The sequence below is a fragment of the Symsagittifera roscoffensis genome, chromosome 3 (assembly GCF_963678635.1).
Source record: "Symsagittifera roscoffensis chromosome 3, txSymRosc1.1, whole genome shotgun sequence".
In the NCBI taxonomy this organism is placed as follows: domain Eukaryota; kingdom Metazoa; phylum Xenacoelomorpha; order Acoela; family Convolutidae; genus Symsagittifera; species Symsagittifera roscoffensis.
The window spans coordinates 68,037,290-68,059,397 of NC_087064.1; the positions used below are offsets into that span (position 1 = coordinate 68,037,290).

Below are 22,108 nucleotides of genomic sequence, written 5' to 3' on the forward strand. Positions count from 1 at the left end.
TTCGTTTGAGAAGCTCCTTCCTTACAGCCAGAAAAGAATGCTATTCTTTTCCAGCCTTTCCGATCAATGAAATAAGTCCATTAGGGATTGTAACTGCACAATCGTTAAATACCGAGAGGCTTCTTTTCTTCCAATGTCAAATGATATTCTCGACGTAGTTACTGCCGCGTTTTGTCTCTCTAGTGTTTTCTTACAGAAATTTTGTTACGTGTCATGCACGTTCTGTTCCAAAAATTTCAAAATAATTACTTCACTTTCAAATAAGCTTTTAAACAGTATCTTAAACTTATAAATAAATACTTAAATTTGAAACAATTTATTTTATTAGGGGACGATAAGCTTAAGAATAGAAAGAAATGATCTAAATTTTTTCAAATCCGTTATTGCTTTTGTATTACCTGCTGTAATACACAAATGTAGAAAACTAGGCGCGATATTTTTTTTCTCAAAAACGTCTGTTTCATTGTTCATTTTTACCAAAAAACCTTTGAAACCCAGAAAAAATTTACATAGACACAGAGCAACTGATCAGAGCTACCTTATGTGGAACAAAACTTGGTTTCAATGGATTTCAATATAATCCGGGTCAGTTTTCCTCATCTGCACTAAGGTTTTTATTTACGGTGAAAAATCAAAAAACATCCCAGTTTTTAAAAAAAATTTATTGATTATTTTTTTTACTCCACTTGACAAGTTTTTACTCCTCAAACAAGTTTTTTTACTCCTTTTTTTAAGAAAAATTCACCACATGCAAAACTTAAGTTACTTGAGGAAAACTGTCTTTGTAAGCCGGATTACTTTAGTAAGTCTGTGAAACCAAATTTTTATAGTTTCATAGATGGTAGTTTTGTTAAATTGCTCGAAAAATTTTACTGAATTTTAAAGGAATTGTTGTCCAATATGGACCTCAAAAAAAGGGTTTTTTAAACTTTCCCTTAATTTTGTCCACCAGTGTAAACAACATCTTCTATACCTAACGCCAAAATGATCGCAAAAGACGTTTTGGTCAAGGAATTTGAACAAATAATTGAAACAAAATCGATCAATTCAACGTCTGAATTGTATCTCATTGATTTCTACATGTAAATCTCTTTTCAAAAAAGTTTAAAAACCTAATTGCGTAGAAATTTTTTGACTCATAGTTTTGGTTTTTACCATGCATTTTAAGAATCATAGTTGACCTCTATAAATAATCAATTAGCTTAGAAAATTTCAACTAGAAGTTTTTAAATTGTTTTTTATGGAAATTTCTGAGTTAAGATTTCGATTTATACATTTACATTTTCAGAACTTAGTTTTAGGGCTTAATTTTAAGGGCTTGATTTTAGGGCCTAATTTTTTGTAAAAGCTTATTTCTCAGGGCTTGATTTTATTGCTTTGAAACTCATCGCGCGGCTTCAAGCTCAATTTGTTTTTTTTATATAGATCGCCTCCAGTGTTTACAGTTTAGTTGGTTGTTCGACCTATCTATAACTTCTCAAGTTACAACTGCACTATTTTCGGTAGTTCTGCATTGCTCAAGGTGGAGACCTACTGGCGAATCATTTGATTATTATAGTGGTCAAGAAGTAGTAGTCTGAAAAACAAAACAAAATCGTTTACGTTTGGTTGAAACGTTAAAAAAATTTCATTTGGATAAAAAAGATTGAAAAGTTTTCTAAATGGTTTGTAGACAATTGTTTTACAGCATGGTAGAAAATTGAAAAAAGTTTAAATTTTTTTAAAGTTAAAACTGATTTCTGTGATTTTTGAAACATTGAAACAATTTTAAAATTTACTAAACAACGAAACTTTTGGTTTAGTTTTTCACGACTTTTTTCTAGAAATAATGAGCCAATGATTTGCTTGGTTGTCAGTTTTTGAATCGTTTAAGCATATATAAATCCTAACGAAAATTCAGCGCAGCAGTGTTTTTTTGGAAAGGTTTGCTTTTTTATTCTATATTTTAGCGCCAATGACACGAGCAGCGCAATTAGTGAGTAATTAGAAAAATGGCATTAGAAATGATTTTACCCAATCAGCGTACAAATTGATTAACAAGTCAACATTTTCTAAGTAAAATTTGGTCCAAAATTTTTATGCAATACATGGATGCTTAGAAACAATGAACTGATTTTTCAAGTTTTTTGGGATCCCTTGATATATAGAAAATGAGAGTAGCTTGAGGATCAGCATTAAACTATATAGTTGCATGAACCTATCAGACCGGAAACAGATAGCATGACAATCCAACGGTGTGCTCTATCTGAAAATTCTATTTGAGATAGCAAATCGGAGGTATTTAATTGGATCAGATCATAACTATGATCACATCAGGCTGAAAGTGACATAATATTGGGCTATAATTGCAATGGTTAATATCTGTTCATGCTTGTACACAACCTTTTATGTAACAACGCTAGATATTCTCAGTTTTTTGATAGGTTACTTGCAAATTTTACCTGTCAATGCCAACTTCAAATCACTGCTTTCATCACAGCACTTTCAAATCACAGCACTTTCAAAGAAGGTGCTAAGTTTTAGGAAGTGCATCGTCAATGAATACAGAGAATATACCATTAAAATAAAAAAATTGCGTTTTGCGTTTTTTGTACCGAAAAATCTATTAAAACAAGAAAAATGTAGAGAAAAATGAGATTGAGAGTATTCAGACACGCGAGTGATAGTCCGACTTTGACTGCTGTGGTTGAAACTGAGCACTGAAAACATTCAGGTTGATACATTAGAAAGGATGACAGTATCCGGTCAAAGCATTGATGCTCCAACTGCTCTCCAACATCTATGAAAAAATAATTGTTTTTAAAAATTTAACAAGACTGCTCGTATCAAGGCGAAGCCCTGAATGTTCCGACTGCCTTTTAAGGCTTTATGGAGCAGTATTAACATCAAAAAATTGAATGTAATAAAATAAAATGAAAAAATTTTTTTTCTAAAATTTGAAATTTTTTATGAAAATCATCCCCCCACACGCCATATAAAGTACAAAAAGATAGATTTAGCTCCTTGTAACAAATCAATTATGGCAAATAAGCTTCTTTCAACCAATTTGGAACAATTTTAAGACGGATTAAATCTCCGCTTACGCGTTGATAGCGCGAAATATATTGCGCGTTAATTGTCCCAAATTTCCCAAAATGACAATCTTTAAACCCCCATAACTTTACAAAAAATGATCACAGGTGAAATATCTTTTCAAATTTAAGCTCAGGACACCAATACCTTTTGAGTGATATAAAAAAAATCCGTCAAAAATGGCTAGTTAAAAAGTCAAAATTTGTCAGAAGAAAAAAACCCACCCCGAGCACAAATATTCCGTTACTTTCGTATCGAAAGTCGGAACAAAAAAAAATTTCAAAAGAAAACTTTTTGCACCTTTTTCTTCAAAATCTACTCAGACGTTATGTAAATTACGAAAGCGTCTTTGACTGACTATTCATGAGCTAAATTAAATTGCTGCCTTTACTTCAGATCATTGAAGATAATTCAATTTAACGAGTTATCCCAAACTGGTTTTTTTTAAACAATGATAAATCATTTAAAACAATTGCCAGTGACTTACTGAGTTTTGTGAATGATCGGCCCCAAGTGAATAAGGATGATGGGTTTTCGGAAATTAATTTCGGACCGTAGAACTTTCCCATCGTTCACATAGATCTACTGATTATGTTTTTAAGTATCTTTTTATATTCTTTCCTCTTAAAAATCTTCTGAAGAGAAAAACCAAATGAAGCACATGTATTTTGTCCCTTTCTTCGAAACTCGGAACACCAAAGCATGATTTGAACATCGAATTTGTTCGGTGCTTGAAAAGTAGCATCGTAAATTTGTCCTCTTACAAAAAAAGCAACCACGCATTTCAATCTCGCTTTCTCGTCTGGTCATAAAAATAACCAATAGCCTCAATTCGTATAAAATCATGATATCACAAAATTTTCACGTTTTTTTTGTCTAATCTTGTTATCAATTTTTAATTTGTTTTTCAACGCATATGCCAGACAAAGATGACGCAAACCAAAATGACGTGTCTAAGCTCGCTAAACTGAATCCAAATCACAAAACACCATGTCATGATACAATTGATATCTTTAAATATTCAACATACCACTGTTCATTGACTATTGAGTATTAAATTTAGCAAGTTTTTATGTTGTTTTCTGATTTATTGTCGACTATATATTTTTGAATTCGTTGAAAGTTTTTTTTGATCAGCTTTTTTAAAATAAATTAATATCGAGGCCAAAAGATAGATACGAACTGTGAGTGTCTTCAGTGAAAAAAAAACTATGGCCCCGAATGACCATGACTCTACTAGAAATGGACTTGTTATAAACAATAATCGAACAGCTAATAATGGATGTCTTCTGGTTACTGGAGGCGCAGGATACATTGGGTCACACACTGTGCTCGAGTTGATCCAGAGAGGTTTCAAAGATCTTGTCGTATTGGACAATTGCTCCAACTCATACATAGCTGGTAAGAAAGATTATATCAAGTTAAGGGCCTCCCTCAAACTTACCAAGTTAGAGAGCATTTACCTTCAGCGCTGCAGGTAAAATGCTCGATTGTGATTGGCTGAAAATTTATCTAGAACCCAAAAAAAAAACCCAAAAAAAATCGCAGAGGGAGGGAGGGAGGGGGGAGGGATGTTAACTGGTTTGAAATATTTCTTAATTTATAGTAGTTGCTTTATGATTTACAAAGCTTTCACACTGTCTATTTTCAGAAAACAGAAACTTAAAAGCAAATTAAGTTATAAAAAACCTTTAAAAAAATTAGCCGTTGATGAAATGTCCGAACAGAGAAAAATCCAACCATAATTATTGTAGCAGAAAAAAAAACGCTTTTTTTGTCCATTTTTGAGGCGAAGAAAAAGTTCGAAAATTAAAATACGTATGTAAAATTGTTTAATTTACCGCTAATATACTGTCAAACTAGAAAAAAAATAGATTTGACGTTCGAAAGAAAGAATGATGCAATTTTGAAGTGATCCCTAAAGGAAAAGTAAACGGATAACGAAAACGTCCAGACCAATTTTTCTCGACGCCAATAAAACTAGGGTAAATTTTTCGCGGCTATTTTATGTACTTCAATCTCAAATAAAACTCGAGATAAATGTGATGTCAATGATAAAGCTTGTTGATTGATTGTTGATCCCAACTTCAAATAATCAGTTCAAAAAATGCTGAGGAAATATGACCGCATTTTTCTGCATATGAGAATAAAGTTTCAATTTGTCGGATAAAGCTAGTCACTGCCATCCAAATCTTATTCTTTCCAGTTTTTTTTCAGCTATGCTTACCAAAAACGTCTATCCGGAAAGGTACTTTTCTGCTAAAGCTTACTTTTCGTTCCTTCCAATATAAAAAAAACGCTAAAAGATAAATGAAGTTTTGTATTGTTTTTTGCAAACTTTTTGCAGAATATCTCTGATAAAACTTACTTTGCTCTTGCGCAAGGACTGGTTTCCGGTTTCAAATGACAATTCTGACTATTCATAAGCCGATATATTGGTCCGCTTTAAAATTTCATGTGAAATAATCGACTATATTGGATTATACCGGCAAAAAAAAACGTAACCCCGGCAACCGGTTCTTAAGACCCATTCAAATGGGAAAATGGATTTTTAGGGGATTATAATCTATTATTTTAATCTTCAAAATCCATTATAATCGATTGTAATCCGTTTTTTGTTTCAAAATAAGCAATTTTGTTGCTCATTAAATCCATGAGAATTGATTATTTTTTGCAAATCTGAAATGTTTACTCTATTTTTGCTCTGCGTTATGCTTACTCTAAGTTCTGCAAAACTAAAACCCAAATGAACGTGTGCATCCCCATGTACCCCTCCCCCCATACTGAAATTTCACACAGCCCAATCCCCCTTCCCTACCCCCACCACACCCACTTACACACACACACACACACACACACACATACACACACACAAACACACACACACACACACACACACACACACACACACACACACACACACACACACTAGTAACCCCCCTAAGCACCAAATTTCATTCCAACCAAACAACCCCCCTGCACCCCTTCTTCCTCCCCCTCATCACTTTTCACATTTATATCCTCCTCGATATTTTACCCTCCCCAACGTAGATGGGAGGAGGTTAACATAGGAGGGAGGGGTGAAATGCATGAATGAATGAAACTTCAGTGCGGCGAGAGTGGTGATGAAGTGATAACGTCTCCACCTCTCAATCGAAAGGTCGGATGTTCGAGGCCCACCATGATCGGCGCTCGAGCTTGAGGGTGAGACATTTTTACCCAGCTCGGGAAATTAGCCAAAAAAATTGAATGGTAATTGTATCCAGGGGCACAACAGCGTTTCTCCGTGAAGAACCGAACTGCTCGAATCTTGATGCTTTCCCTTGCGGATAAACGTCCTAACATACATGGCTGAAAGAGAACTTTAATGATATCACACACAACTCCATCCCTGCGATGTTTCTGTCAGGATTCTGAAAGAAACACATAATGGGCCATAATTCCGTCCAATCCATGATCGAAACAAATAAAAAATTATCCTCTGGGAAAGATTTGAAAATAACTTGAGATATTTCAAAAAGGGTAGTCTTATGCAGTTTGGTCTGCTATAATCAGGTGCAGACCTGGGTCTTGGACTTGCAGACCTCACGCAAAGTTAGTATATACTGGCACCGAAGGGTCTGTCGGTCGGCCGAAAATGGATGTTATAAAATAGTACTAAAAGTATGTCCCCCCTCTAGTTTTGTAAATTGCCAATAATAAGAGTTTTTTTCGGAACGTAAGAGAGAGAGAGAAAACTACACGACACTTAATGATTGTATAAACGAAGCAAAAGCTTTACATACAATATAGTGTATCTAAGAAATGTACCAAAAGACACTAGAAGAACTAATTGATTTTTAAAAAATCGGAAATTTAAAACAGAGGTGAGAGTTGTCATAGTTTGATTTTTGTGTTTTTGTGCTTTAAACTTAAAACTTCTTGAACTGAAATGTGGAGAAAAAAAGTGACGAGAAAAAATTTTGGAATCATTTTCAGAGGGAGAAGTCAAACCCGAGAGCCTCAAGCGAATTGAGGAGATGACAGGCACTGAGGTGACATTCTACTTGGCCGACATTACAGACAAACGACAGCTGCAACAAGTATTCGACAAGGTTAGAAAGTGATATGATAGATGGAAAAGCAATTTTAAGTCAATAATATCGAATAAATGGTATATCTTAAGTGATTGTTTTCAGTTCAAGAGTTTGTAGAGAAACCGCGGTTGCAAAGTTGCCCTCAGTTTGTCATTTTTATTTTTTAAAAAGCTTAATTGAAATTGATAATCGAACTATATTCTATTTAGTTATGTTTTTCTACAATTCACCAATTTTAATCCCATTTTTTGACTGCAGACAGGAATATCAAAACTTTGCATGCAAAATTTGAAATATGGAAAGCCCTTAATGCCTTAAACACAAGAGAATGGTTGTTCAAAGCCCACAAAAAATAGGGTCTGGGACGAAGAAGGGCTGAAAGTATGTGTGGGTAATATTTCCTGTCTTTTTCCTGTCTTTGGGTTGACTGTTTGCCGATTTAACCCTTTGATAATAAATGAGTTCCAAATATTAATTCTTTTACCGTTTCTACTTTATGAAGTATATGAAGACCTTTTATAAACATCCTTTTAGGGTAAAACAATTAAGATCGAATATGCAGAACGCTGTATATGCAGAAGGTTGTATGAGAGGGCTAGGCTCGCTTTCCTCCCTCCCTCCCCACCCCCACCCTACATACGCATCAGATTTATGTAACGATCAGACTTTGTGAACAGAATATTTATGCGAAAAAACTCACAGGTGGCAAGGGGGGGGGTGGATGTGGAGGAAAAAGAGCCGACGGTTAGAAGAGCTAAAACTATTTTCCTATTCTTGCAGCACACTTTCTTCTGCGTGATCCACTTCGCCGGTCTGAAAGCGGTGGCCGAGAGTATCCAGCTGCCTCTAATGTACTACGAGGTCAACTTCAGAGGAGCCGCCAACCTACTCAGGTATTATCATTTAATGACCATCTAAGTTACTCTTTCTTACGCCAACTCATGTTTTTAGGCTAATGTTTCCATATTAGCCCCCCCCCAAGCACCGTGAGATGCGAACAATTTTGTTTGTTAGGGGTGGGGGGGGTTACAATTTTCTTAAACCTATGCGCTGTCAGATTATATTGGCAAAGGTAGCTGCTTCACATACAGTTTTGGGCAGAACCTTGTTTTTTTCTCTATGATCCTGTGAAGAACAAATTGCTCAGTTGTTTTTGGACTACTAAATTTTATCACAATTGGACCAAAATTCAGTAAAGAACCATAGTATAGGTGTTTTTGTTGAGACCATGAAATAAAAATTTACATAGTTTAACATATTTGATCAAAATGACTTCTTTGATCCTCATTGGAATTATGATAAGTCTCGAACAATCAGCCTCTTGATTGCTAACTTTTAGAACAAACTAATTTTAATTTTTCTATTCGCATCCAGTTCACGTAAAAAAATTGCAATTGAGCCTGCTTTCTACCCTATATTTGAATCAAATGACTTATCCCGTTTAAAAGTCTAATTTGATTTGAAATTGTGCAAAATAAATATCATTTTAAACAAGCAGTCCAATTTTCAACAAAATTAACCAAATTTGATAAAATTGAGTTTGAAATATTTGTTCCAGTTCATTTTGACTTGTTACTTTTCTTCCGTACAATAAAAGCTTGCAAGCACAAAAACTGTGAAATTTCGACAAACCGGGAATATGCGGGTTAACAAAAAACCAAAAATGTATCAGAATATGGCAAATTTTTGCCTCCTATAGCAAAAAGAATGACTTCAATAAACTATGTGTGAAATAGGAAAATATTCATAGAAAACACCTGTTCTGGACGCCCCCCCCCCCAGGGGTTTGACTCCGTGGCTACTCAAAAGGTCGCTCTTTGATACAATTTTAGGACATGCATTTTTTGGCCGAACGACCCTAAGTTTTTTAAAGGCATCTTTGGAGCCAATATATTCTATCTTGAGAAGGAAGGTATTGTGATTGTAAGTTTTAACGTAGTAACCTTGACCTCTAGCAACTAATTAGTTACCAGTCAGTTGTGCTGTATACGAAGTGCATTGGACTTAGCATCACTATTGTTCTCTTTAGACAACAGTCAGTTTTAATTCAACACAATTACTTTTATTCTTGTAACTTAGCTTAACTAGCTTTAGTGCACTTGTGGTATTTCAAAACTTCTTATTATGGCACAGTCAATCTACGGGGAATCCCGCCTTTTGGCCAAACCATTCTGTAGAGCCACGAATCCACTTGACTAATTGGATCAACCAATTTCACCTGGCCATCATCGCCAAAGAGAACTTGGACATAGATAACAAGAAAGAACCACTGGAGTCGGAAACGATAATCTTTATTTTATAAGGCGCTCAGGATTCAGAAAATGAAATACAGAGGAAAGCCAGGGAGGCCCAGAAACAAAGAAGTAATGCGAGTCTACGAAAACGCAGAGTACAAAAGTATCTTAGAGGAGAAACGAAAATTCGAGAAAATGGGGAGAAACCAAGCAAATACGAAAGTAAGATCCATTCTTTAATTGGCCTTAGGAGCCGAGAGGAAAAAAGTATTTTCTCAAAAACACCCAAGGGTGAAGGTCTTATCCATTTCCTTCAAGTATTTTTCGTCGTTCGAGACGCAACGTTTGTCAAATCATCGAACGTTACGTTCGAACGATAAGAGTCATTGAGCCGAAAACAGAAGGACAGAGAGTCCCACGAACGAGTTTGGTGACGTTATCGGATTAAGCTAGATCTTGCGAAATTGGAATAAATGCAGAGCAGGAATGGATAAGAGATGTATTCATATTCAATATGAGAAATTGCGATCTCCACCGAAGACTCTTGCCGGAAACGCTAAATCCAGTGAACACCTTCATTCAAGCAATTATAGATGAGAAAGGTTCTCACAATCATCTCAAACTAACGAATATGACGAAGGCCAAAACAACAGTAGCGGAATTGTGTACGAAAATTTTAATACTATAAAAGAGGAACAAAATCTGAATATAGAAAAATCCAACACCTTTATGAAACGTGGAAATACTTTTAACAAAGGACGTTTGAAGGTTTGTCCAGCAAAAGAAACACTATGTAACATTTGTCTATACAAAGGACACTTTGGAAGACTCTGTAAATCAAAAGGAAGAAGGCCAGTTGTAAATAATGTAGAAGAAAATGTAAATAATCAGAATTGTCCATATTCTCCAGGGAACTCTTAATTGAACCCAGAAGAAAATTTTTGTGGAGTGATAAATGCCTGTACAGAAGAAAAAACTAGTGACAACGATGTTTACTCGATAATAGTTAGACGAAATAACTAAGATGACAATGGCGTCGAAACGAACAAACTTATAAATATCGGATTTTGTGAGGACGCAATTGTAAGTATGAATATTCCAGTGGATTCAGCCAGTCCAGTAAGTTTCCTGAAACATAAAAAACTACTTGAGCTAAAACTAAGAGACCCATAATTGGAAATTCTACCCGTTGACAAGAAAATCTGGGCACCGTATTGCCGCTTCACCAACGATACAATGAACATTATTGGAAAAATTGTAGTCAGAATACAATCCAACGGATGGATTTCAGAAGAAACTCCAATTTTTATCACCGCTGGACATGATAGGAACATCTTGGGAAACGACAACTTACCTCGAATCGTGATAGAAATTGCGCAGAAACAACCATTACGTGTGGGTCTAATGTCCATTCAAATACAACTCTTAATATGTAAAATAATTTCAAAGGGTTTTTTAACAGAGTAAGAAAAGTACCGTTGGATAGAAATCTTACACATTTCCAATCTCCGCCTAAAGCAATTCAAACCAAAGGTAGAAGGGTTTTTTTGCATTTACTGGAAAACGTAAAGTCCAAAATGATTAGAGTGGAAAAAGAGGGGCAGATTGTGAAGTTAGATAAATGCCACAAAGACTTTTTCATAAGCTCAATCGTAATTACAAGAAAAAAAGATGGCAGTTTTGAATTAGTTTTAGATTCTAAACTCTAAACTCTTAAACGACCAGACGCTCAAAAGTAAAAATCAAATGCCAAACATTCCGCGAACTTATCGACAACATCGCTCTCCAACTCTCAAAACAAATTTTAGGTAAAGTGTGTTTCAGTAACTGAGATTTGAAAAACGTGTAGAGCCAGTTCCAACTATGCGATCATACGTGTAAACAATGCAATTTTAGCATAGTAGGGGTGAAACTAGCGGAAAATGTTGATTTTAAACGGGATTTTATGGGTTGGGAGACATGCCAAACGAACTCCAAAGAGTAATGGATTCGTTATTAAACGATTTTCCGTTTACCAGATGTTACATCGCTGATATTTTAATTGCCTCAAAAGGTTCTTTGAAAGAAGATAAAGCTATCTTTTCGAAAGTTTAATTATCTCAAAAAGCAAAAACATGGCAGTTAAGTGGGAGAAAAGCGCGTTCTCCCAAAAATATATTGAATGGTTGGTGTTCAAGATCTCAAACACAAAACTAAAACTATTGGTTGGGAAATCGGATTCAAAAAAAAATCTTCCGAGCCCGAAAATCATTTTAGAATAAGGATCATTCCTTGGTTAAGCAAACCAGTACCTGAAATTCGTCTCCAACTTGCAAGCACTGAGCTCAGTCTTTTATTAGTCAAAAAATCAGTATACCATTGGGATGGTTCTCACACGAAAACCTTCGAAGAACTGAAAAAAAAAACAAATTGGAAATCTAACGGAGAATAATCGTTTTGATACAGGAAAGACATCAATACTGAAAACAGACGTTAGAAAGCTTAAAGGCTAAATTAGAACAATGGGATGGGGAAATTTGGTCAACAAATGCATTCGCTTCTCGATTTTCAAACACCCACGAAATAAAATACTCAAAAAATGAGCAAGAATTTTTGGGGATGGTTTGGGCAACAGAACATTCCAAAAATTATTTATACGGCGCAGAGTTTGAAGAGCAATTTGAAGATCATAGAGCACTGTTATCGGCGTTAAACGGAAACCAGAGCAATAAAACGATGAATAGTAGGCTCTCCCGTTGGGTGAATAGTAGGCGACTCTTGCCGTTTGTTTCAAACCAAGAGTTTGTTTCAAACCGAACGACCCTAATGTACTACGAGGTCAACTTCAGAGGAGCCGCCAACCTACTCAGGTATTATCATTTAATGACCATCTAAGTTACTCTTTCTTACGCCAACTCATGTTTTTAGGCTAATGTTTCCATATTAGCCCCCCCCCCAAGCACCGTGAGATGCGAACAATTTTGTTTGTTAGGGGTGGGGGGGGTTACAATTTTCTTAAACCTATGCGCTGTCAGATTATATTGGTAAAGGTAGCTGCTTCACATACAGTTTTGGGCAGAACCTTGTTTTTTTCTCTATGATCCTGTGAAGAACAAATTGCTCAGTTGTTTTTGGACTACTAAATTTTATCACAATTGGACCAAAATTCAGTAAAGAACCATAGTATAGGTGTTTTTGTTGAGACCATGAAATAAAAATTTACATAGTTTAACATATTTGATCAAAATGACTTCTTTGATCCTCATTGGAATTATGATAAGTCTCGAACAATCAGCCTCTTGATTGCTAACTTTTAGAACAAACTAATTTTAATTTTTCTATTCGCATCCAGTTCACGTAAAAAAATTGCAATTGAGCCTGCTTTCTACCCTATATTTGAATCAAATGACTTATCCCGTTTAAAAGTCTAATTTGATTTGAAATTGTGCAAAATAAATATCATTTTAAACAAGCAGTCCAATTTTCAACAAAATTAACCAAATTTGATAAAATTGAGTTTGAAATATTTGTTCCAGTTCATTTTGACTTGTTACTTTTCTTCCGTACAATAAAAGCTTGCAAGCACAAAAACTGTGAAATTTCGACAAACCGGGAATATGCGGGTTAACAAAAAACCAAAAATGTATCAGAATATGGCAAATTTTTGCCTCCTATAGCAAAAAGAATGACTTCAATAAACTATGTGTGAAATAGGAAAATATTCATAGAAAACACCTGTTCTGGACGCCCCCCCCCCCCAGGGGTTTGACTCCGTGGCTACTCAAAAGGTCGCTCTTTGATACAATTTTAGGACATGCATTTTTTGGCCGAACGACCCTAAGTTTTTTAAAGGCATCTTTGGAGCCAATATATTCTATCTTGAGAAGGAAGGTATTGTGATTGTAAGTTTTAACGTAGTAACCTTGACCTCTAGCAACTAATTAGTTACCTGTCAGTTGTGCTGTATACGAAGTGCATTGGACTTAGCATCACTATTGTTCTCTTTAGACAACAGTCAGTTTTAATTCAACACAATTACTTTTATTCTTGTAACTTAGCTTAACTAGCTTTAGTGCACTTGTGGTATTTCAAAACTTCTTATTATGGCACAGTCAATCTACGGGGAATCCCGCCTTTTGGCCAAACCATTCTGTAGAGCCACGAATCCACTTGACTAATTGGATCAACCAATTTCACCTGGCCATCATCGCCAAAGAGAACTTGGACATAGATATCAAGAAAGAACCACTGGAGTCGGAAACGATAATCCTTATTTTATAAGGCGCTCAGGATTCAGAAAATGAAATACAGAGGAAAGCCAGGGAGGCCCAGAAACAAAGAAGTAATGCGAGTCTACGAAAACGCGGAGTACAAAAGTATCTTAGAGGAGAAACGAAAATTCGAGAAAATGGGGAGAAACCAAGCAAATACGAAAGTAAGATCCATTCTTTAATTGGCCTTAGGAGCCGAGAGGAAAAGATTATTTTCTCAAAAACACCCAAGGGTGAAGGTCTTATCCATTTCCTTCAAGTATTTTTCGTCGTTCGAGACGCAACGTTTGTCAAATCATCGAACGTTACGTTCGAACGATAAGAGTCATTGAGCCGAAAACAGAAGGACAGAGAGTCCCACGAACGAGTTTGGTGACGTTATCGGATTAAGCTAGATCTTGCGAAATTGGAATAAATGCAGAGCAGGAATGGATAAGAGATGTATTCATATTCAATATGAGAAATTGCGATCTCCAACGAAGACTCTTGCCGGAAACGCTAAATTCAGTGAACACCTTCATTCAAGCAGTTATAGATGAGAAAGGTTCTCACAATCATCTCAAACTAACGAATATGACGAAGGCCAAAAACAACAGTAGCGGAATTGTGTACGAAAATTTTAATACTATAAAAGAGGAACAAAATCTGAATATAGAAAAATCCAACACCTTTATGAAACGTGGAAATACTTTTAACAAAGGACGTTTGAAGGTTTGTCCAGCAAAAGAAACACTATGTAACATTTGTCTATACAAAGGACACTTTGGAAGACTCTGTAAATCAAAAGGAAGAAGGCCAGTTGTAAATAATGTAGAAGAAAATGTAAATAATCAGAATTGTCCATATTCTCCAGGGAACTCTTAATTGAACCCAGAAGAAAATTTTTCTGGAGTGATAAATGCCTGTACAGAAGAAAAAACTAGTGACAACGATGTTTACTCGATGTTAGTTAGACGAAATAACTAAGATGACAATGGCGTCGAAACGAACAAACTTATAAATATCGGATTTTGTGAGGACGCAATTGTAAGTATGAATATTCCAGTGGATTCGGCCAGTCCAGTAAGTTTCCTGAAACATAAAAAACTACTTGAGCTAAAACTAAGAGACCCATAATTGGAAATTCTACCCGTTGACAAGAAAATCTGGGCACCGTATTGCCGCTTCACCAACGATACAATGAACATTAATGGAAAAATTGTAGTCAGAATACAATCCAACGGATGGATTTCAGAAGAAACTCCAATTTTTATCACCGCTGGACATGATAGGAACATCTTGGGAAACGACAACTTACCTCGAATCGTGATAGAAATTGCGCAGAAACAACCATTACGTGTGGGTCTAATGTCCATTCAAATACAACTCTTAATATGTAAAATAATTTCAAAGGACTTTTTAACAGAGTAAGAAAAGTACCGTTGGATAGAAATCTTACACATTTCCAATCTCCGCCTAAAGCAATTCAAACCAAACGTAGAAGGGTTTTTTTTGCATTTACTGGAAAACGTAAAGTCCAAAATGATTAGAGTGGAAAAAGAAGGGCAGATTGTGAAGTTAGATAAATGCCACAAAGACTTTTTCATAAGCTCAATCGTAATTACAAGAAAAAAAGATGGCAGTTTTGAATTAGTTTTAGATTCTAAACTCTAAACTCTTAAACGACCAGACGCTCAAAAGTAAAAATCAAATGCCAAACATTCCGCGAACTTATCGACAACATCGCTCTCCAACTCTCAAAACAAATTTTAGGTAAAGTGTGTTTCAGTAACTGAGATTTGAAAAACGTGTAGAGCCAGTTCCAACTATGCAATCATACGTGTAAACAATGCAATTTTAGCATAGTAGGCGTGAAACTAGCGGAAAATGTTGATTTTAAACGGGATTTTATGGGTTGGGAGACATGCCAAACGAACTCCAAAGAGTAATGGATTCGTTATTAAACGATTTTCCGTTTACCAGATGTTACATCGCTGATATTTTAATTGCCTCAAAAGGTTCTTTGAAAGAAAATAAAGCTATCCTTTCGAAAGTTTAATTATCTCAAAAAGCAAAAACATGGCAGTTAAGTGGGAGAAAAGCGCGTTCTCCCAAAAATATATCGAATGGTTGGTGTTCAAGATCTCAAACACAAAACTAAAACTATTGGTTGGGAAATCGGATTCAAAAAAAATCTTCCGAGCCCGAAAATCATTTTAGAATAAGGATCATTCCTTGGTTAAGCAGACCAGTACCTGAAATTCGTCTCCAACTTGCAAGCACTGAGCTCAGTCTTTTATTAGTCAAAAAATCAGTATACCATTGGGATGGTTCTCACACGAAAACCTTCGAAGAACTGAAAAAAAAAACAAATTGGAAATCTAACGGAGAATAATCGTTTTGATACAGGAAAGACATCAATACTGAAAACAGACGTTAGACAGCTTAAAGGCTACATTAGAACAATGGGATGGGGAAATTTGGTCAACAAATGCATTCGCTTCTCGATTTTCAAACACCCACGAAATAAAATACTCAAAAAATGAGCAAGAATTTTTGGGGATGGTTTGGGCAACAGAACATTCCAAAAATTATTTATACGGCGCAGAGTTTGAAGAGCAATTTGAAGATCATAGAGCACTGTTATCGGCGTTAAACGGAAACCAGAGCAATAAAACGATGAATAGTAGGCTCTCCCGTTGGGTGAATAGTAGGCGACTCTTGCCGTTTGTTTTCAGAGTCAAACATATCTTAGGAAAAGAAATAGGATTTATCAATTTATTGTCTAGATTACCCTCAAAAAAAGCCCTCCAAACATCACATTACGATAAAAAATTTGTGGTGTCAACAATTAACGAGATTTTAGCAAAAATTGTTCTAAATAGTCACTGTAAAAAGAAGAAATGTATAAATAATGATTTGTTGATTGATAATCAAGTGAACGTAAACATTCAACGGTCGTTCTTTGCGAGCATTCTTAATTATGTCACAGACACACTGCTATTTTACAATTCTAATCACTCACGTTCAGAGTCTTGTACGAGCAGTTGCATTCCATTAAACCCTTCCAGATTTAAATTCAACCAAACATTCTTATCCGACAAATCGTACTTTTTCGTTTTAACACCCTCAATATTATCAATTTTTCGAATTTAAATCAAAAAAAATCATTCCAAACCTGTAGAATGTCGAGCTTCAGTACAATTTTCAAAATTATCTCTTCGTGGGGAAAATCAAGGAAACTCTGTGAAATTTGAGAAAGACAATATGTCCAAAATACATCAGAAGTAGCTTACAAAGTACAATGGAGAGCTAAACTACCTTCATCGCCATTTGTCTTTACGGACCCCTGTTCAAACAAGTTCATTAGAATGACGAAAGACAAAGATAAAATCCTCAAAGACGTGAAGAAAGCGGTGGAAGAAGCTAGACCACTGGATAGATTCGGGGCGTATTTTGTGTTTGAAGACCTACCAACGGGATATTCATGTGAACGAAGGAATATTATTTATCGATAAAAAATTGATCGTACCAGCAGCGCTTAGATCTCCTTTCATGACACTGTTACGCGAGACCCCTCCAGGACAGTTCGGAATGAAAGCACTGGGTGATAACATTTGGTGGCCGCACTTATCCCGAGAAATTTACCACCACGGAAAAAATTGTGGTCAGTGTATAAAAGCTGGTGCGAACCAAAAAGCCATTCTGGGCACGAACAATACGCAGGAAAAACCAGATTTATCAAAACCTTAGGAAAAAATAAATCCCATTGGTCAAAAACTGGGGCACATCAAAAAATTTACATTTATGTATAGATAGGTTCACAAAATTTATCTCGGCTAAGGTATTAAAAAAAACTTTAGCTTCTGCGATACTCACATTTCTGACAAATTACTGCAACCTACATGGACTCCCGAAATCAATCCAAGTAGACCACGGGTCCTGCTTCCTTTCAAATGAATTCAAAAACTTCTGCGAGAAGAATATGATTAATTTAAATTTAGGTAATGTGGGAAATCATAGATCTAAATGAGACATAGAACGTCCAAACTACACAGTCAAAGCGAAATTCATGGCAATCTTGCTTAACAAACCCAAACCGACTTCAAATGAGTCAATCGATAAAATCATTTTGGAATCTTCGTTCAACGAAACAACCATTCATTGGATGTACAACTTTTTCAGTAAATTTTAATAGATCACCTAATACCTTCTGAAAATCCTTAGTCTCATACATCGTTCATTTAGATAAAGGGAGGAAGTCGATTATGTCAAAAAAGAGAGCCCAGAACTGGGGCGGGGGCAAACGATAGCACAGAGGATGGATTCCTGGAGTAAACTATGCCAGACAACAGAGGATATGAGAGCGATCCAACAGACAAAATAGATCAAATAGTACCGAGAGCCCCATTGTCGAACGCCTCCACCCATGGAGTTAATTGGAATAGAAAGACAACGAACAGAACGTATGGTCAACCGTATTTTAACCCCCTTGTTGGCAAACCTATCTCAAACACAAAACACACGATAACCCTAGATAACGGCCACGTGCTAAGGAAATCGGATCTCGCTTTCAAGAAAAAACCAACCATTGGCTTCTAAAAACTTTCGTCCGTCCCAAATACTTAAATTATTAATATTGAATAAGCAGGGAAGAGTAAGAGAAACACACCAACTGAAAAAGAGTACTCAAATGAAGCAGGTCCTCCACTCTCAAGCAAACCATCGGGCTGTACATCGACGAAAAGGAGGTTTCTGTTACGTTAACTCAGACTTATCATCATCCTTAGATTTAGACCTATGGGACAACATTTTAGAAGACTATCTGGGCACTGACTCTGGGGTTCACTCTAAATCTCAGTCTTTCATTTGTGAAAGTGCTTTAGATCATCCAAGACGATTATTATCTGGCAATCACTCAACTTTGGACTATTTAGCATCATTTCCGGCCACGAGAGAGAACTCAATCATTATAGAGAGTTCTCCCGAGAAGCCAACAGACTTATTACCAGAAACTACCTCATACAGCTCGTCCCATCAGAGAAGAAACCCAGGTCCCCCAAATTTTTATGGAGAGAGGCGCTTGATACAGCAAGTGTTACCATTGCTTGCTGCAATAGACGTTGTGGACTCAGAAGAGAAACCGTTCATTGCATTTTCCTCAAATAACAGATGCCAGGCCATCAACACTATCGAGTCCCCCTCGGCGTTCTTGACACCTCTGGAGGACATCCCAGCAAGACCAACCTTAGTGGCCGAGACGACTCAAGGCTCTCACTCGACCACATCTCCAATGGACCCGAAACTCGCGTAGTTATACTCACTTGCGGATAAACTTCCTTTGGAGGATAAAGAAGATGGGGGAGCGATATTTCGTCATTATTAGATACGAAAATAAGAGTAGAAGCAGATATTCTCCATCACTCATTTAACTCAGCAGTTTAAAATCTCAAAACTTATTCAGATTGATTATGCACCTTTTTTTGCCATTGGCTTCCACATCAGTGTATTAAATTCTTAATACGTAGAGTTCCTAATTCTTAGCAGACATATTAGTTGTTCTATTCTATGTTGACCAAATTTTATTGCAATTGTCACTTTAGGTTAGTTTTATGATGTTTTATTTGTTTATTTTATACATAACCCCCATTTTTCATAATTTTTTTTACTTGTCTTCATTAATTTTGAATTATTCCATGTATCTGTATCGAAGTGTATGTAGCCTGTAAGATTTATCTTAATTTCATCTCCGTGTACATGTGTATATTCTCTTGTAAATTCAATTGGTGCTGTAAGTTGATTCTTTTTGTTTGAAACTTCGGACCTCGTGGGGTGAAGGGAGAATGGAGTATGAATGTGATTTTGGCTACTTAGTAGAAGTGCATATACAAATTTTTCGTGCATTGGGGAATGTTGTGATTGTGTGTTTTAACGTAGTAACCTTGACCTCTAGCAACTAATTAGTTACCAGTCAGTTGTGCTGTATACGAAGTGCATTGGACTTCGCATCACTATTGTTCTCTTTAGACAACAGTCAGTTTTAATTCAACACAATTACTTTTATTCTTATAATTTAGCGTAGTTAGCTTGAGTATACCAGTGGTGTTTGAACAATTCTTACTAGAAGGGGCGCGCGCCAAAGCAATTGGCATGTTATCATAACATTTTGCCAAAATTTGATCAAAATAGGGTTTTAAAGTGATTTAGGAGAGCTCAGAAATGAATTTGGTTAAACTAAAAAAACAAGGTCGACAATTTTTTTTTTCAATAAATCCGACAATTCCACCCCTCCCCCTACCTCGCGAAATTCTTAGATCTGCCCATTAGAATCAGCAAATAGTTCTGTTTCTGCAGGTGCATGGCTGAGTCAGGTTGCAATAACATCATCTTCTCCAGCAGCTGTACAGTGTACGGGGAGCCTTCGAGGGAGCAGCTGCCAATCACGGAACAGACACCTGCAGGGGGGTGCACCTGTGCATACGGGAGGACCAAGTACTTCATTGAGCAGATGCTCTCGGACTACTGCAGGGCAAACGAGGTTTGCATGTCTTTTTTTTTGCTCAGGGTGGTGTTTCGACCCCCACTAAGATATGCTAGGACCAAAAACTTCCACCAAAAAAAAACAAAGAGGTTAACACCTTGCGAAAAGCGCAGAATATAGGTTTATGGCTGGCTGTAGATACGGAAAACATAATCTCTTAGAAAAAGTTTGCAAAAAAGCGATAAACAATCTGAAAAAAAAAGAAAGATGCATGAAACAGGCCTGATTGTATCAGAGCAATTGAAACGTAACAACAAAATGCAAATAATAAATCCTCCGTAACGAAGGCCCTTTTCTTTTTTCTTTAACTTTTAGTCGCATTGCCTGAATGCTTTACAAAATGATATGCTGACTATAATTATCGTGCTCAAAATATATTTGTTTTTCATAGTTTAACTTATTAGATCGCACGTTACACCAAAAAAGTGGCGTTGTAAGAAACAGGAAAAAACGCTGCAATGATCTGAAGTCCTACAAAATCAACTGCTAACAATTCAGTTTTCAGAGTTCAAAATTTTTTTTTACATTTTCGAATTTTTCCTCCATTTTCACGCTTTGATGACCTTGGTCAAAATCAAGCAAACAAAAGCAGCGAAGCTAACAAACTCTTCTAAACGCTTCTTCACATCGGAAATCTACCAACACGCAATTTGACAAAACTTTTAAAAACTCAATAACTTTCACATTAAAACACCAATATATGCAATTCAATTGATGTAAATGCAATTGCAGAGGCACTCTAAGTTCGAGACTATTTTTTTTAAAATGTTTTCATTATGATGTATGTTATTATCAAAAATTCAATTTTGCTTCTAGAGTTTCAATGCAGTCAATCTCCGGTACTTCAACCCGGTCGGAGCTCACGAGTCCGGCACTATAGGCGAAGATCCGACCGGAGTTCCGAACTGTTTGATGCCTTTCGTAGCACAAGTGGCCACTGGCCGAAGAGCCGAGTTGGGTGTTTTCGGGAACGACTACGACACTCCCGACGGGACTGCAATTCGCGACTACGTGCACGTTGTAGACATTGCAATTGGACATGTGGCTGCCCTCGAAAAACTAATCGACAACTCTCTGAAAAAGTTTTTAATTTACAATCTAGGAACTGGGAAAGGACACTCGGTGTTAGAGGTCGTGGAGGCGTTCCGGAAAGCGTCAGGAGCCGAGATCCCCTATGTCATCAAGCCGAGACGGGAGGGCGATGCAACCGAAGTGTATGCCGACTGCTCTTTGGCTAAGCGAGATTTAGGCTGGGAAGCCACCCGTGATCTGGAAACCATGTGTGAGCATAAGTTCTACGGCCACAAGAATATTTTTTTTGGTCTGAAATAACATTTATGCAAGATTATCCGGTGCGCAATCAGAATAAAAAGATAGATCCTGTGCCTAAACTAAGAAAAAAAGAATAAAAAAATATCGCCTGCCCCACCCCTGAATGTTGTTAACCACTGGTGATAAAAAATATCCCCTGCCCCCACCCCTGAATGTTGTTAACCACTGGTTAAATAACCTGTAGTTAACGAGACTCAAAAAACTGAAAAAAAATCCTCTACGCCACGTTTCTAACGAACGGAAAAGAACTCAAACTAATGTGAAAGCCCTTCCCAAATAATAATTAAACCTTGGTTTCAGAATCTAATTGCAAGCTTCAATTTGTCAAAAAATAAACATTATTCGGCTATGATGACTCCCCCACCAAAATACCAGCAAAAATTTCATAAACAATTTAAAAAAACATTTAATTATTATAGGCAGAGATTTCTGGACGTGGCAGAGTAAAAACCCAGAAGGCTACAGACAGACGGAAAAAGATGTAAAGGACAGACGTTTCATTAGTTGTCCCAAATTGTAGCCGAATGAGTTCTGACAAAACTAGTTTCTGCATGTTTTGCGCTAGTTCTGCAATGGAGAAGATTAATTTTACTTTAAAGGTTTCTTTTAACGCAAAAAAAACGT

The 22,108-nt window shown here is 36.3% G+C and overlaps 1 protein-coding gene across 1 annotated transcript; it reads left to right on the forward strand.

Annotated features, from left to right (window-relative positions):
* Positions 1–4,328: 4,328 nt before the first annotated feature.
* LOC134841287 (UDP-glucose 4-epimerase-like) lies at positions 4,329–22,082 on the forward strand (the record flags this gene model as incomplete). Its single annotated transcript, XM_063857175.1, is given in 6 exon segments — positions 4,329–4,473; positions 7,051–7,166; positions 7,929–8,041; positions 19,966–20,149; positions 20,969–21,434; positions 21,904–22,082. Coding segments are annotated over 6 exon segments (1,125 nt in total), but the record flags the coding sequence as incomplete, so codon positions are not given.
* Positions 22,083–22,108: the final 26 nt, after the last annotated feature.